At 39.7% G+C, this 17,139-nt stretch overlaps 2 protein-coding genes across 6 annotated transcripts in view; one reads left to right on the top strand and one right to left on the bottom strand.

Moving 5' to 3' along the window:
• Nucleotides 1-17,139, bottom strand: part of LOC129515900 (olfactory receptor 6V1-like) — a 278,554-nt gene that overhangs the window by 172,513 nt on the left and 88,902 nt on the right. The window lies entirely within an intron of this gene.
• On the top strand, nt 929-7,618 carry LOC129515905 (prolactin-inducible protein homolog). Its single transcript, XM_055335098.1, has 4 exons — nt 929-1,055; nt 3,003-3,108; nt 6,963-7,077; nt 7,393-7,618. The coding sequence occupies exons 1-4, from the start codon at nt 961-963 to the stop codon at nt 7,512-7,514; spliced, it is 438 nt and encodes a 145-aa protein (XP_055191073.1). The 5' UTR covers nt 929-960; the 3' UTR covers nt 7,515-7,618.

Here is a 17,139-nt window from a genome sequence, read left to right on the forward strand (position 1 = left end):
CAAGATTCCATCAAAATCCTAGAGGGGAACACAGGCAACACCATTTCTGAACTTGGACACAGTAAATTCTTGCAAGATACATCCATGAAGGCAAGGGAAACTAAAGCAAAAATGAATTATTGGGACTTGATCAAGATAAAAGATTCTGCACAGCAAAAGCAACAGTCAACAAAACTAAAAGACAACCTACAGAATGGGAGAAGAAATTTGCAAATGACGTATCAGATAAAGGGCTAGTATCCAAGATCTATAAAGAACTTATTAAACTCAACAGCAAAGAAACAAACAATCCGATCATGAAATGGGCAGAAGACATGAAGAGAAATCTCACAGAGGAAGACATAGACATGGCCAACAAGCAATGAGAAAATGCTCTGCATCACTGGCCATCAGGGAAATAAAAATCAACACCACAATGAGATCCCACCTCACACCAGTGAGAATGGGGAAAATTAACAAGGCAGGAAACAACAAATGTTGGAGAGGATGTGGAGAAAGGGGAACCCTCTTCACTGTTGGTGGGAATGTGAACTGGTGCAGCCACTCTGGAAAAGTGTGTGGAGTTTCTGCAAAGAGTTAAAAATATACCTGCCCTACGACCCAGCAATTGCACTGCTGGGGATTTACCCCAAAGATACAGATGCAGTGAAATGCCGGAACACCTGGACCCCAATATTTATAGCAGCAATGTCCACATATATACTAAGTATACTAAGTAAATAGGAAGGAAGGATAATCTAACTCCTCTACCAATCTGTAACAATAGCTGAATGTTGACTTTTTCCATAGAAAAACAAACTCTAGCTCAACAAGGAAAGAGCATGGGTGGGAAGGATAATTGGGTAACTGACCACATGGATCCTCTTGGCAACTCTCCCACTTCCTCGATCTGCATATAAGGAGTATGCCGGGCACCGGGGCCAGTACTTCTCTAGGACGTCACATCCTGTCTCCTCCAACATGCACCTTCTCCAGCTCCTGTTCAGAGCCGGCCCTGCCATTCTGCTCCTGGTTCTCTGTCTGCAGTTCAGGACCAACAAAGCTGAGGAAGACACGTGAGCCAAGCCTTTCTCTCCCTCACAAAAATCCCTTCAGGGAGGGCTCCTAACCTAGCCTTGAAATCTGTTTATCCCTTCCTGATGTCCCTGAAACTTAGTCCTAGGGAATCTCATAAATCCCATGTCAAGTCCCACTTCTCTCCTCTTAGGAAGCTCTAGTAACTTCCCTCCTATATTCACTTGGTGCTTTTAGGTTGTCCAGGGAAACATGGTTCCCAGCGTGTATAAAGCCTGTAGTTAACAATCAGTCTTGCTCTATGGCTCTGGTCCACATCCTGTCCATAGTCTTTACCTTTATTAGATTTCTGCTCAGTGAACTTTACATTCTCATACCTTGCCTCCTAGAACAGAAGGTTTAGCAGGTCTGTGAGTTCCAATGATAGCTTTGAGCAGTTTTGGCAGGACTCACTAAAGGATCAGAGGCCCTGATCACTGAGCCTTCATGCCATAGTCCAAGGTTGAGCCAGCCCAGCAGCTTAGACATTCTGTCCTATTCTGAAGCCCAGAGACAAAAGCAAGTACACACTCACCCCACTACCCACACTAGGACCCAGGAGCACAATTTCAGAAGCCAAATCATTGAAGGTACATATTTGAAGCAAGCAGGAAAACTAGGCAAAATGAAGTAGGAAATGGAGCCAGGGTCTGGGGGAAGCAAGGACACTTAGAAATTCTAGAGGGTTTTCTCTATAGGAGTATGGTCTTAAATGCTGGGTTTTTGGATTGTGATTCTGATGGTACCCTCTGTGACACAACTAGATACCCTGTCCTGGAGTAAACCATTCAGTTTTTGACAGGTCAGTGTAGTGCAGGCAGCGTCCTGAAAAACCTTGAGTAGGCACAGGTTCAGAGATAAATGTCACGCCGTGTAGCCCTGAGGGGGCAGCAACTTGTCGAAATAAGCTGTGCTAATTAGGGTGATCAGCCATCCCTGTTTGCCCAGGAATTTCTTGGTGTTAGCACTGAAAGGCCCTCATTTCGGGAAGCTTCTCCTTCCTGGGCAAGCTGATCCAATCACTCATTCTAGCTAAGTGGATCATCTTATCAATCCTAAATTCATTTACAAATGAGAGGAATTTTAAAGACATTTAAGTCTTCACACCCCTTTCCTGTGCACTGAGCACCAGAGCACCTGGCACAAGCAATGAAGTATCTCCAAAATCAGAGATGCTTTATTCTAGGAAAATGAGACCATAAGGCATTGCAGCCAAAAACCTGAATTCCCTCTTGTCCCACCCAACACCAAAGGAGCTCAGCCAGGAGTTTCCGGGAGACAGAAAGTAACTTTCCTGGTCCTGAAACCAGTTCTCCGTGACAGAAGAATCTTTGACTTCTCTCTGCCTCCATTTCCTTTTCCCATCAGATTGTGTTATGTGCCTTCAAAGTAGGGTGGCATCTAAAGCTCCCAAATACGGTCATGTGTCCAAATTCACTGCAGACATACAGAAATACAAATTCTTAGGCCCCACCAGGAACCAAAGAAGGAAGAGCTCAAGGATGACTCAAAATTCCTCCAGTGCATTAAGATGTTTATAGTTTAATAGGATTCTGTTGTTACGGAATATTGTACTAATGATGACTTGAACCCTCCCACTTAGTGGACAATCAATAGAACCTGCAGGATTTTATTTGGAAAAAATGATGATGCTCAATGGGCACTAAAGAGGGCATATGAGATGAGCACTGGGTGTTATATGTTGGCAAATTGAATTTAAATATAAAATAAAGCATCACGGTTGATTAAACAAAACAAAGTCTGTAGAAAACAATCGAACCAAACAAGAATCAAAGATTCCCAGGGGTTATGATGCTCAGCAAATGATTCAGATCTCATCATTCCCTTCCCCTTGCACCTTCCCTGTTCCCTCTGCTCTGCTCATTGTGCCCCGATCTCTTGTGGGTAGACCTTTGATCTCTGTCCTGCTTCTTTCTTCCCATAACCAGCCGAAAAGTGTTATCAATGGAAGTGCAGATGCCCAGAAAAACAGCACCAAATGAAGAAATCTCTGTGACAGTTAAAGTTCAAACAGAATTAAGAGAATGTATGGTGGTAAGTAGAGGCCTGGGGAAGTGAACTCAAGAAAAATCTGACTCCTTAGTTATGAATACAATCAGACTAATCTCTCAGTTTAATATGTTGCATATTATACTTAATAACAGGATGAATAACAATCCTTATGCTCCCAATTCTCACACATGTTATGCTACTCGAGCCTCAGAACAATCATCAGACCTTGGGGCAGATTACTATTCTGGTTTTACAGACGAGAACCTGGTCCAGAGAGGTATAGGAAGGATGAGAAGGAAAGAAGGAATGAGTAGTGAGAAAAGTCCAGCTAAGAGGGAGAAGAGAGGAAAAAGCATAAGGGCTGGGGGAGGAGAGGTAAGAATTCCCCCAAGTCCTGGGCATGATTGTTTGAGATGAAGGGTGTTTTTTCTGACAAAAAAACCTGCACCCTCATCCAGAGGATTGAGGCAGGTGGGCAGAAGAGGTATGGTGCCGAGAGCACATGGGATACGACTGCCTCCTCTAGAGTAAGCTCTGAGCAGAGGCTGTGCTTATCACCCCTCTCTTTGCTCTTCTGCTCTATCATCACAGGTTCATTCTTGTTCCAGCCTCCTCTCCTCAACAAGGAGCCCACACTCTCCTCACCACTTTCTCTAATTCAGCAGTTGTGGGAGGGAGGTCCAATCCTTTTACTAGATCAGAGGTTCTCAAATGGAAATGTGTGTTGAGACTCGCCTGTGCACTATCGCTCCTGTCTGGCTGTCTGGGCCATGAGGAGAAGGGACCTGTGCCGGTTTAGTCCACGGAGACTCTTCCCCAGGGAAGAGTGTGTCCTTCTCCCTCCTGCCAGCAGCCTTCTCATGTGTTGTCACACACACACACAATTTGCCCCTTGTTAGCTGGCACTGTTCTAGGGCCAAGACCCAGATGTCTCCCCTTGCCTCTTTCTAGAATAGCACTCTCTCAGGCAGCACAAGTGTTTCCCTACAGGAGTTTCCTAACTCAAATTAGATTTAAGTACGATGATTAAATCAAAAACAAAATTGGGAGCATGAGGATTGCTATTCATTAGAATATGTCCTAGACATGGCCCCATACCTGTAAGAGAAAGACTCTGGTCACTGAGTAAAGAACAGCATAGCTGCTTTGTCAGATTTGTCTGTTTACACCTCAAGAATTTGCACCTTGTATGTTGATTGGAGGTGGAAGGGAGCCACATCATAATCTTTCAATTTTGTTTATTTATCATAACCACAGGTGACAAAAGGAATGAGAATGTGTGCATAAAAGTCCTGTGATCATGGTAGTTTCTGGTGATGATAATAAAAGTCTGTTTCTACCTCTGAGAAAGTGATGAGTATAAAAAAATATGTGTTTAATCAACAACACCCCACATAAAATAATTTTGTGCTACCGTGGCTAATAGGACTATATTTTAAGAACAATGCTAATTACAATAAAAAGGCAATCTTTAAAAACTTACCCAGGTACAAGGAATCTCATAAAATAAAGGATATCACAAATTAGAATTTATGGGAAATTTTGTTAGTCTGGTCAACCAATTTTTTAGACTTTTTTAAAAAAGATTTTATCTATTTATCTGAAAGAAAGAGAGCAAGTGAAAGGAGGAGGGTGGCAGGGAGAAACAGACTCCTGGCTGAGCAGGCAGCCAGTGGGGCTCTTATGACCTGAGCCAAAGGCAGCCACTTAACTAAGTGAGCCATCCAGGTGTGCTTGTGATTAACCAATATTTATTTGTAGCTTCCAATATAAAAAAATCTGTCTATAAAAACATCTTCATATTTTTAAATGTTAAGAAAACATAATTCTTCTATGTGTGAAGATTCTAGTACCGAACCCTCATTTTTTAAACAATTGTGTTTTTACAAGCAAATTTTTGATTAAGTGAGGTATTAGGATCACAAATTTAAAATAGATTATACTCTCAATCGTGTATTGGATTATAAAGATTGTATAATCTTTTTTTTAAGATTTTTTATTTATTCATTAATGAGAGGCACAGAGAGAGAGAGAGAGAGGCAGGGACACAGGCAGAGGGAGAAGCAGGCTTCACGCAGGGAGCCTGACATGGGACTCGATCCGGGTCTCCAGGATCACGCCCTGGGCAGAAAGTGGCGCTAAACTGCTGAGCCATCCGGGCTGCCCACATTGTATAATCTTTTAAGGTTGAAGAGAATTTATGGCAAACCACAGTACTTAAACATTTGTGGTGTAGAGCATTTTGCTGGTCTCGTGAAGTCTAGGGAACACATCAGAAAATTGCTTTTAAATGTGTGCCTGAAATGCATTGGATTATACAGGGAAGCTACCATCATGAAACACAGTGATCGGATTATTAAAAACAAACTTTTGAGGGGTGTCTTGGTTGTTCATTTGACTAAGTGTCTAACTCTTGATCTCACCTAAAGTCTTGATATCAGGGTCCTGAGTTCAAGCCCTGTGTTGGAGCTTACTTATAAACAAACAAACAAACAAACAAACAAATAACTTTTAAGCTGGTATTATTTACATTCTTTATCAGTACATTAGCTAAAAAGGCAATATATTTAAAATGTAAACAAGTTAAATTTTATTTTATAAAGATTATCTATGTAATGGCTCTTGTTGCTCTTGCTGCTCACCTTGAATAAGTAGCTTCTACTGTGTACTGGGTTTTGACAAGTGGATTCCAACGGATTTGGATTTTTTTGTTTTGAGTATTTAAGTGCTGAAAATTCTAATCCATTGGGATAAACTGTTGTAAATGCCAATAAAAAGGGAAACCAGGCAACGGTAGGTTTCTTGAAAGAAACACCAGGATCTCCAAAGTAAAATTCTAACGGTGAGAATGCTTGAATTCACCGTTTGTAGCTGACAGGCTATTCGGTGCACGGTTGCCAGTTAGCTGGGCAAGCTTCAGGAGATGGGCAGACGGCCCTGGCCATGACCATGCAACCTCATGATAATGTCCCTGGGTTCAAGGTAGCGATCAGAACAGGCAATATTCTGAGATATATAAACCTATAAGTGATGCAAACATATCTACGTTTCTCTCCATGATAAAATCACGCATACTGCTAATGCCACTGAGGATTGTTGATGACGTAACAGAACACTTAATTTTAGTGACGGGTTAATAAAGATACAATTTCTTTCCATCCGAGTTCACAGACTCAGTGAATTCTATATGCAGACCCCTGAGGGTCTATACACCCCAGGATAACACCCCCTTGCCGGACACTAATCAGACAAAAGCTTCCTGATGCTGCTGAAGCTTACATATCTCAAATTGTAAAGCCCTCTCAAAGTAAAAAAGGAAAAAGAAAATTTACCTTCGAGATTTTGTTTGTTTATCTAACCAACAACTTTGGTAGGTAACTGTTTCCCTCTCACAGCTGAGGAAAGAGAGACTGAGAGCTGTCACTTCAGTCATCAAAGGTCACAGAGATCAAGAGGAGCACGATTCTGGCAACAAGTCCTGGTTTTGGCCTCCCTACACAAAAGCCAAGCTGTGGTCACAGACAGGTTCCTGAAAGCCCTCACCAGGGAACCAAAGTAAATCTGCTCCCTAGATGAAGGCTGCCCCAGAATGTGGTCTCCTTGTCTTGTCAATTCACTAACTCTTCCCATCAGAGCCAAGCCCCATGGTGGCGCTAAAGCAGGAATTTGAAGACATGTTGACAGGAAATCTTCTCACATAGACTTTAGTTCCCAAAATGATACTACAAAATTGGACTCCACGGTGCCTCTGGTCTATATCTGTACCTGTTCTTTGTGCACGAAGGATGTTGTCCTCCTCCCCCTCCTCCTCTTTCTTCAGATTCCCTTATCTTTCTCTCCCTTTACAACTCCCCAGACTAACACAAGGTCCTCTCTTCCCACCTCCTCCTCCTCAGATCCAATGTTCCCTCCTAAGTCGCAATCCAATGGAAGGGCCTTTTAACTATGTTTACACTGCCTGTCTCTGTGACAGTAATCCAAGAACTTTCTACTGGGACTTTGAAGTCAATAGTAAGTACAGGGGTCATTCAAGGGAAGAACGATCTGCTAGGGTGGGGGAAAACATAAAAAGAAATGTGACTCCAGATGTGAGCAGAGTGTTGGGGCAGAAGGGTAGAGACAAAGGAGGGAAGAGGGGAGAGTAGATGGGGACTATGCTCAAGTGTGAAAGGTGAGAGGTTGTAGGAGAAAAGCTAATAAGGGAGATACATTTGCAAATGATTTGGGGAAACTGGGCCCTAGTGGGGAGGTGCCTGAAGCTAGGAGAAAAACCAAGAAATGGGGTTAGACTGTAATCAGAGAACATCTTTGTCCTGTCTCTTTCAGAAACTATGTCAATAATAGCATTGGCCCACATTATTGATAAAGAAGATATCTGCCCTTACAAAGCAGTGGTGCCCAATGGACCAAAATATTTTTATACTGTGAAGAACATAACAGTATCTTGATCCTGTTGGAAGCTTTGGTCTAACTGCCCCCCAGGGTGGTTCTACAAAGAAAACTTGGCTGGAGTATCTGTTGTGGTCTGTGAAATAAACTTCTCACAAACTTCTCTGTGTTCAGTTGTGTCTTCTCTTCCAAATCTACCCCAAAGGAGCCTCAGAGCCCCCAGAATTTCTAGAACTTTGTTCTCTCAAAGAACTGTTACTGAGGAGAGTTTCTCATTGCCCACTGGTATGCAGAGTGAGAAATGAAGAAATAAAGAAGACTCACGGAAATTCTCTGGGCTCCTACATATGATGCCCTTTCCCTATACCCATGACCTGTGTTTCCCTACTACAGGGGAAAACTCAGAAAGCTAGGTAATGCCAGGTGTTAGTGGAAAATGAGGGGCTCTGGGAGCAATTAAGCACTGCTGATGGCCTTTTGGAGAAAACCATCTGATATTACTTAACCAAATCAATTCTACACCTACCATATGACCCAGCACCTGCACAACTAGAAGCTACAGTAAGAGACCCTGGGCTCGTAGGCCAGTATGTTCTACCTATGGAAAACAAAGCACCACTGAATAGCCAATGTTCTAAAATATATTCCCCATCTTGAAGGACATCCCTACAACCCTAAACAGTGTGATCTCCAAGCTATCTCCTTTGCTGCTCATTTATGAGCTTTTTCCAGCATGCTGTAGGCAGCCAGTAGTTTCCTGATGATGCCATTAAGGGCAAACTGGTAGATTCATTGATCACATGCCCATCATGGCAACCCTTTCATTTAAAAGAAAGATTCCCTTAAAATAAAGAGATATTAGATGAGATTCCATGTCTATGGCCAACAAGCACATGAGAAAATGCTCCACATCACTTGCCATCAGGGAATTACAAATCAAAACCACAATGAGATCCCACCTCACACCAGTGAGAATGGGGAAAATTAACAAGGCAGGAAACCACGAATGTTGGAGAGCATGTGGAGAAAGGGGAACCCTCCTGCACTGTTGGTGGGAATGTGAACTGGTGCAGCCACTCTGGAAAACTGTGTGGACGTTCCTCAAAGAGTTAAAAATAGACCTGCCCTACGACCCAGCAGTTGCACTGCTGGGGATTTGCCCCAAAGATACAGATGCAGTGAAACTGACTGAGGTAATATATTTTACAAACACATGCTGTGATGTTGCAGCTTACTTCCTCAAGGGGACCCAGTCTCTCTTTGAATCAATAGGCTCTGAGAGCCAACTCTGATCTGGAAACTAGATGAAGGACTATGATTTGCCATTATGTTAGCCAACATCAGCCTTCCACTTACTCAGTCTTGAACTTTTAAGTTAAGCAATCCTCCACTGTCTTTCATTCTTCTCCTAAGAACACCATGATCTATTCGCCATCACCAAATAATACCTGTTGGCCAAAGTTCCCATTATAATTTTAACCTTGCTGCCAGTTACTTTAATTATGATACCCTTGTCTCCAATACTGAAGTGCTAATTCCAGGCCTTGGTAGTCCATAATCTTATAAACCCCACTGACACAAGGGAACCTAGATCTATAGCAGCAGTTTCTATTCCACCTCAAACTAAAGAGGACAGTCACCAATGAACTTGACAATTACAGTGTTCCAACCCCCTCCACTAGCACATTCTTTACTGTTTTTAATATTTTTTATTTAAATTCAATTTAATTATCCAAAGCTGGAGGCATTACAATTCTGGACATCAAGATGTATTACAAAGCTGTAACAATCAAGACAGCATGGTACTGGCACAAAAAACAGACACATGGATCAGTGGAACAGAACAAGGAACCCAGAAATGAACTCTCAACTGCGTGGTCAATTAATCCTTACTGTATCTCCAAAGCGTATGTCTTCTGGGATAACTCAAGTAGCAAAGTCATCTAATTGACTCTCTGACCTTGTATAATATATCCAGTCTGGCACCTCTCCCCGCTAAATCTTTTGAAACCTTCCTAAGTACTCTGACCAGACAGTTTGAGCATATCCACATCATTTTCTTTAGGTCACCGCATTTCAAACTTTAAGGGACCACCCCAGAAGAATTTCAAAATGGTTCCAGGTATTCTTTGCCGGGAACTCAAATTAGTTAAATCAAATTTAAACTTAAATACTGAGTCACAGGAGAGTGCCTCTCTGTAAGCACCTTCCAAAATCCCAATGATCCTTACCCTGTGACATTCATGCCTTTGTATAATTCCCTTCCCTTGAAAGCATGCAGGAGCAATGACTTCCTCCTAACCAGTGGAACATAACAAAGGTGATGAGATGTTACTTATCTACTTAGGTTATATAAGATAGTGATTTGAACCTTATTAATAATAGACTCTTTCCAATGCCGGCTTTGATGAAACAAGGTGCCATTCTGGAAAGGTCTACATGGCAAGCAACTGAGGATGGCCTCTGGCCAACAACCTGCAAGGAACTGAGGCCCTCAATCCAACAATTCACAAGGAGGTGAATCTTGCCAACAATCACGTATGCTTGGAAACAGATTCTTCCATAATTGAGCCTTCAGATGAAAACTTAACCCTGGCTAATACCTTGATTGCAGCCTATGAAACATCCTGGAGAAGAGCTGTGCTGTGTCTAGAACTTTTAACTACAGAAACTATGAAATCATAAATGTGTATGTTTTCAAAAGCCACTATATATATATATTATAATTCATTACTCAGCAATAGATAACACAGGCTCAGTCTCAATAAATGCTTTTTGAGTAATATTATATTTTGTCTTTTATGGTAAAAGACAGTCAAAATCGATTCCCAGACATGATCTCCTCATTCCTGTTGATAAATACTGTCAACACCATGGGGGGCGAGAGGACAGGAATCTTTGGGAAAGTTTTCCAAGGGGCGGGGGGAAGCTGGCAAGCATCATTTTTCCTTCAGCCTAGACACATGGATACCCATGGGAACCAGCACAGTGCCAATACTCTCCACCTACCTTGCTAATAGTGGATCCCACCCCTGTAGTCTTCTGTGGATCTGCCCCCTCCAAGCCCAGCCTAGGCAGGAGTCCACCCAAAGCAGCATCACAAGCATGGCAGTGAGAAAGCAGCCCTGATAGGGGTCAGCAACACCCCAAAATGATTCTTGCCTTGGGTAGAGGGGTCACATACCAGTTCAACTATAGCCCCAACACTGGGCTGGAAGCAAACATTTGCTCTAACTGCAGGCCCTGGCAATCAACAAAAGCTTAACGGGACAAAACAGGGAGAGCAACCTGCACTTTGGTGCTACTTAAGCTCTGGAAAACACCTGATTTAACACAACTCAAGCCCCAGGCAGCCCCAGACTGGCCCACTAACAACAAAGGGACCAAACTACCCAAACAGGAAAAGAAAGCCATTGCAGACAACTGGACTAAAGGCAAAGGTGGTTTATGCACAACAGTACGTAGAGGAGACAACCTGAAGTACCAGTTTCTGGTGAATAGGGGACATTGCACTATGGGGCACTACAGGACCTCTTCTTCATAAAGCCACTACTTTCCAGAGCAGAAGACATAGCTGACTTTATTAATACATATAAACACACACACACAGTTAGACAAGATGAGACAGAGGAGTATGTCCCAAATGAAAAAATAGGACAAAATCACAGCAAGAGAGCACAACAAAATGGATATAAGTAATATGCCTGATAGAGAATCTAAAGTAATGGTCATAGGAGTGCCTTGGTGGCATAGTCAGTTAAGCATCTGACTCTTGGTTTCTGTTCAGGTTGTGATCTCAGGGTCATGAGACTGAGCCCCTCGTTGGGCTCCACACTAAGCATGGAGTCTGCTTAAGACTCCTTCCTTCTGCCCCTCACCCTCTCTCAAATAAATAAACAAACAAATCTAAAAAAAAAAAAAAAAAGAATGGTCGTGAACATACTCACTGGACTCAAGAAAAGGGTGGAAGACCTCAGTTAGACCCTCAACAAAGAGATAGAAAACATTAAAAAGAAGCAATCAGAAACAAGAAACACAATAACTAAAATTAAAAATACACCAGATGGAATAAATAGACTAAAGGAAGCAGAAGAACAAAGCAGCAATATGGAGGACAGAGTAATGGAAAGCAATCAAGCTGAACAGCAGAAAGAAAAAAGAGTAATGAAAAAACCCAAAAGTATATTAAGGGAGCTCAACAACACCACCAAGCATAGGATTCCTGGAAGGAAAAGAAAGAGAAAGGGGGTAGAAAATTTATTTGAAGAAACAATAGCTGAAAACTTCCTGGATCTGGATAAGGGAACAAAAATCCAGATCCAGGAGGCACAAAGAGTCTCCAGAAAAATCAACCTAATTAAGTCCACACCGAGACACACACTAATTAAAATGACAGAAAATAGTGATAAACAGAGAGGTTTAAAAGCAGCAAGAGAAAATAAAACAGTTATATACAAGGGAAAACCCTTAAGTCTAACAGTTGAATTTTCAGCAGTCGCTTTGCAGGCCAGAAGGAAGTGGCATGATATATTCAAAGTGCTAAAAGGAAAAAATCTGCAGACAAGAATAATCTAACCAGAAAGGCTATCTTTCAGAAGAGAAGGAGAGATAGGGTTTCCCAGAGAAACAAAATCTGAGGGAATTCATGACCACTAAACCAGCCCTATAAGAAATGTTAAAGGGGACTCTTAAGTGGAAAAGAAAAGACCATCAGGAGTAAGAAAAATAGAAAGAAAAAAAATAAAAATAAATAAATAAATAAAAAATAAAAAAAAATTAAGTATATCTATAAAAATCAGTCAAGGGAATCACAAAAAAGGATGTAAAGTATGATACCATATACCTAAAATATGAAGGGGGGTAGTGAGGAGTGAAATTTTAGTGGGTTTTATTTAAGATTCTATCCATTTAGGGGCACCTGGGTGGCTCAGTTCATTGAGCATCTGCCTTTGGCTCAAGTCATGAATCCAGGGTCCTGGAATCCAGTCCTGTGTCAGGTTCCCTGCTCATCACCTTGCTTGTGCACACACACTCTCTCTCTTTCTTATATAAATGGATTAAAAAGATTCTATCCATCCATTTGAGAGAGAGAGAGCTCCCTCAGAGAGCACAGAGGGAGACTGAAAAACACCTAAGCAGAGAGCCTGATGCAGGCTTCATCTTGACCTTGAGATCATGACCTGAGTCATGACCAACTGAGTAACCCAGAAATTGTAGTGCTTCTAGAATGGGTTCAAACTTAAGTGGCCATTAACTTAATATAGACTGTGATATGCATAATATGTTACATATAAATCTAAGGTAACCACAAGTCAAAAACTGGTAATAGATATGCAAAAAATAGAGAGAAAGGAATCTAAGTATACCATTAAAGAAAGCAAGCAAACTATGAAAGAAGACAACAAGAAAAGAACAGAGTAGGACTACAAAAACAACCATAAAACAGGTAACAAAATGGCAATAAATACATGCCTATCAATAATTACTTTGAATGTAAATGGACTAAACACCCAATCAAAAGAAATAGGGAGATGCAATTGATAAAAAAAACAAGACCCTTCTATGTGCTACTTACAAAAGACTTATTTCAGACCTAAAGACACATGCATGTTGAAAGTGAAGAGATGGAAAAGAATTTAGCATGCAAGTGGAAGTAAAAGGAGAGCTGGGGTATCAACAGTTATATCAGACAAAAATAAACTTTGAAAGAAATACTGGAATAAGAGTCAAAGAAGAACACTCCATACTCATAAACAGAATAATCCAACAATGAGATATAACAGTTGTAAATATTTATGCACCCAACATAGGAATATCCAAAATACATAAAGCAGGTAATAACATAAAGGAACTAATAAATAGTAATACAATACTAATAGGGGACTTTAACACTTCACTTACATCATCCAAACAAAAAGCAACAAGGAAACAGTGGCTGTGAATGACATTGGGCCAGATGTACTTAACAGATTTATTCAGAACATTCCATCCTAAAGCAGCAGAATGCACATTCTTTTCAAGTACACATAGAATATTCTCCAGAATAAATCACAAAACAAGTCTTAACAAATTCAAAAAGATCAAGGTCATACCATGCATCTTTTCTGACCACAAAACTATGAAACGACAGACCAACCACAAGGAAACATCTGGAAAGAACACAAATACATGGGGGTTAAATAATATGCTACTAAACAACGAACAAGTCAACAAGAAGTCAGAGGAAACACAAAAATACACAGAGACAAATTAAAATGAAAACACAACAGTCTAAAATCTTTGAGATGCAGCAAAAGCTGTACTAAGAGGGAAGTTTTTAGCAATATAGGCTTACCTCAAGAAACAAGAAAAATCTCAAACAACTTAACCTTACACCTAAAGGAGGTAGAGAGAAGAATGAACAAAACCCAAAACTACTAGAAGGAAGGAAATAATAAAAATGAGAGCAGAAATAAGTGAAACAAACTAAAAAGAATAATAAAACAGGTCAATGAAATCAGAGCTGATTCTTAGAAAAGATCAACATAATTAGTAAACCTTTAGCCTTACTCATCAAAAAAAAAAAGAGAGATAGAGAGAAACTCAAATAAACAAAATCAGAATTAGAAATAACAACCAACGCCACAGAAATACAGAGGACTGTAACAGAATATTATGAAAAATGACATTCCAACAAATTGGACAACTTAGAAGAAATGGATAAATTTCTGGAAGCATATAACTTTCCAAAACTGAATCAGAAAGAAATAGAAAATTTGAATAGATCAACTACCAGCAATGAAATTGAATCTGTAACCAAAAAACTCCCAACAGGGGCACCTGGGTGGCTCAGTCAGTTAAGCATCTGCCTTCAGCTTGGGTCATGATCTCTAGTCCTGGAATCAAGCCCCACATCGGGTTTCCTGCTCAGTGGGGAGTCTGCTTTTCTCTCACTCTCTCTCCCTCACTCTCTCTCTTTCTCTCTCTGCCCCTCCCCACTGTGTTTTTTTTTCCTCTCTCTCTCTCTGAAATAAATAAAATCTTTAAAAAAAAAAAAAAACTCCCAACAAACGAAAGTCCAGGACCAGATGGCTTCACAGGTGAATTCTACCAAACATTTGAAGGAAAGCTAATACCTATGCCTCTCAAACTATTCCAAAAAGTAAAAGAGGAAGGAGAACTTCCAAATACATTCTATGAGAGCATTACCCTGACACCAAAACCAGATAAGGACACTACAAAAAGAGAGAGAAAAAACTACAAGCCAAATTATCTCTGATGAGCATAGATGCAAAAATCCTCAAGAAAATATTAGCAAATTGAATCCAACAATACATTAAAAAAAATCATTCACCACAATCAAGTAGGATTTATTCCCAGAATGTAGGGGTGGTTCAACCAACCAATGTGATACAGCACATCAACAAATGAAAGAGTAAAAACCATATGATCATTTCAATAGATGTAGAAAAAGCATTTGACAAATTACAACGTTGGTTCATGATAAAAACTCTTCAGCAAAGAACGTTTAGAGGGAACATGTTTCAATATAATGAAACATGTTTCAACATAATATGAGAAGCCCACAGCTAATATCACACTCCATGGTGAAAAACTGAGAGCTTTTTATTCAACACAGTACTGGAATTCATAGACATAACAATCAGAGAAGAAACAAAGTTCATCCAAATTGGGAAGAAAGAAGTAAAAACTTTCACTATTGGCAGATGACATGACACCACAAATAGAAAACCCTAAAAACTCCACCAAAAAACTAGTAATGTTGAAAAATGAATTCAATAAGGTCCCAGGATACAAAATCAATATGCAGAAATCTATTGTATTTATATATTGATAATGAAGTAACAGAAAGAGAAATTAACAATCCCATTTACGAGTGCACTAAAAATAATAAAATACCTAGGAATAAACTTGACCTTTACAAGGAGGTAAAAGACTTGTACTGTGAAAATTATAAAGCCTTGATGAAAGAAATTGAAGATGACACAAACAAATAGAAAGTATTCCATGCTCATGGACTAGGAAAACCAATATTGTTAAAATGTCCATACTACCCAAAGCAATCTACAGATTTAATGCAATCTTTATTGAAATGCCAACAGCATTTTAACAGAACGAGGACAAATAATTCTAAAATTTGTATGGAACCACAAAAACCCTTGAGTAGCAAAGCAATCATGAAAAAGAAAAATAAAACTAGAGGTATCACAATTTCAGATTTCAAGATATACTATGAAGTTGTAATCAAAACAGTATGGCATTGGCATAAAAACAGATACATAGATCAATAAAACAGACTAACGAGACCAGAAAAAAAAATCCCATGATTAAATGGTCAATTACTCTTTGATAAAGGAGGCAAGAATATTTAATGGGAAAAAAAAGTCTTTTCAACAAATGGTGTCTGGAAAACTGGACGGTCACATGCAAAAGAATGACACTGGACCTCTCTCTTACACTAAATATAAAATAAACTCAGAATGGATTAAAACCTAAATGTGAGACCTGAAACTATAATAATCCTGGAAGAGAGCACAAACAGTAATTTCTCCAACATCAGCTGTAGCGACATTTTTTTAGATATGTCTCCTGAGGCAAGAGAAACAAAATAAAAATAAACTATTGGTTCTACATCAAAATAAAATACTTCTGCACAGCAAAGGAAACTATTGACAAAACGAAAAAGCAACTTTCTGAATGGCAGACGACGTTTGCAAATGACATATTTGATAAGGGGTTTGTATCTAAAATATATAAAGAACTTATAAAACTGAACACCAAAAATAAATAAAAATCCAATTTAAAAATGGAAAGAAGACATGAACAGACATTTCTCCAAGGAAGACATATAGATGGCCAACGGATACATAAAAAGATGTTCAGTATCATTTATCATCAGGGAAATGCAAATCAAATGAGATATCACCTCACACTTGTCAGAATGGCTAAAATTAACAACACAAGAAACGAGTGTTGTCAAGAAGTGGAGAAAAAGAAATCCTTGTGCATTGTTGGTGGGAATGCAAGTTGGTGCAGCCACTGTGGAAATAGTATGGAGGGTCCTCAAAAAATTAAAGATAGAATTACCATATGATCTGGTAATTCTGCTACTAGGTATTTATCCAAATGTGAAAATGCTAATTCAAAAAGATGTATGCAATGTATGCAATGCAATGTCACTATATGGAATATTAAGCATAGAAAAAAATGAAATCTTGCCATTTGCAACAACATGGATAGATCTAGAGAGTATAATACTAAGGGAAATAAGTCAGAGAAAGGCAGATACTATATGATTTCACTCATATGTGTAATGTAAGAAATAAAATAAATGAACAAAGACAAAAACAGACCAAAAGCCCAGACTCTTAACTATAGAGAACAATGTGGTGGTTACCAGAGGGGAGGTGGATGGGACGATAGATAAAACAGGTGATGGAGATTAAGAGTATTATTATCATGATGAGCACTGAGTAATGTATTAAATTTTTGAATCACTATACCGTACACCTGAAACTAATAGAACATTGTATATTAATTATGTCATAATTATTTTAAAAAAAGAGATACTTCACCCTCTTAAAAAAAAATTGCCAGTATCTTGATGAGTAATCTTTTCCTTCCCATAGCAAGGACAGTCTTCAGTGCTTGCACTAAGGTGATACTTGACTCTGGTTACTGGCT

Source organism: Nyctereutes procyonoides, unplaced genomic scaffold (genome assembly GCF_905146905.1).
Source record: "Nyctereutes procyonoides isolate TBG_1078 unplaced genomic scaffold, NYPRO_anot_genome, whole genome shotgun sequence".
Taxonomy (NCBI): Eukaryota; Metazoa; Chordata; class Mammalia; order Carnivora; family Canidae; genus Nyctereutes; species Nyctereutes procyonoides.

Bases quoted from the DNA above. Each gene is read 5' to 3' on its own strand.
- LOC129515905 (XM_055335098.1), top strand. From the start codon at position 961: ATGCACCTTCTCCAGCTCCTGTTCAGAGCCGGCCCTGCCATTCTGCTC. The intron at 1,056-3,002 runs GTGAGCCAAGCC...TCCCATAACCAG, and splicing joins AACAAAGCTGAGGAAGACAC to CCGAAAAGTGTTATCAATGG. The intron at 7,078-7,392 runs GTAAGTACAGGG...TGTCTCTTTCAG, and splicing joins CTGGGACTTTGAAGTCAATA to AAACTATGTCAATAATAGCA.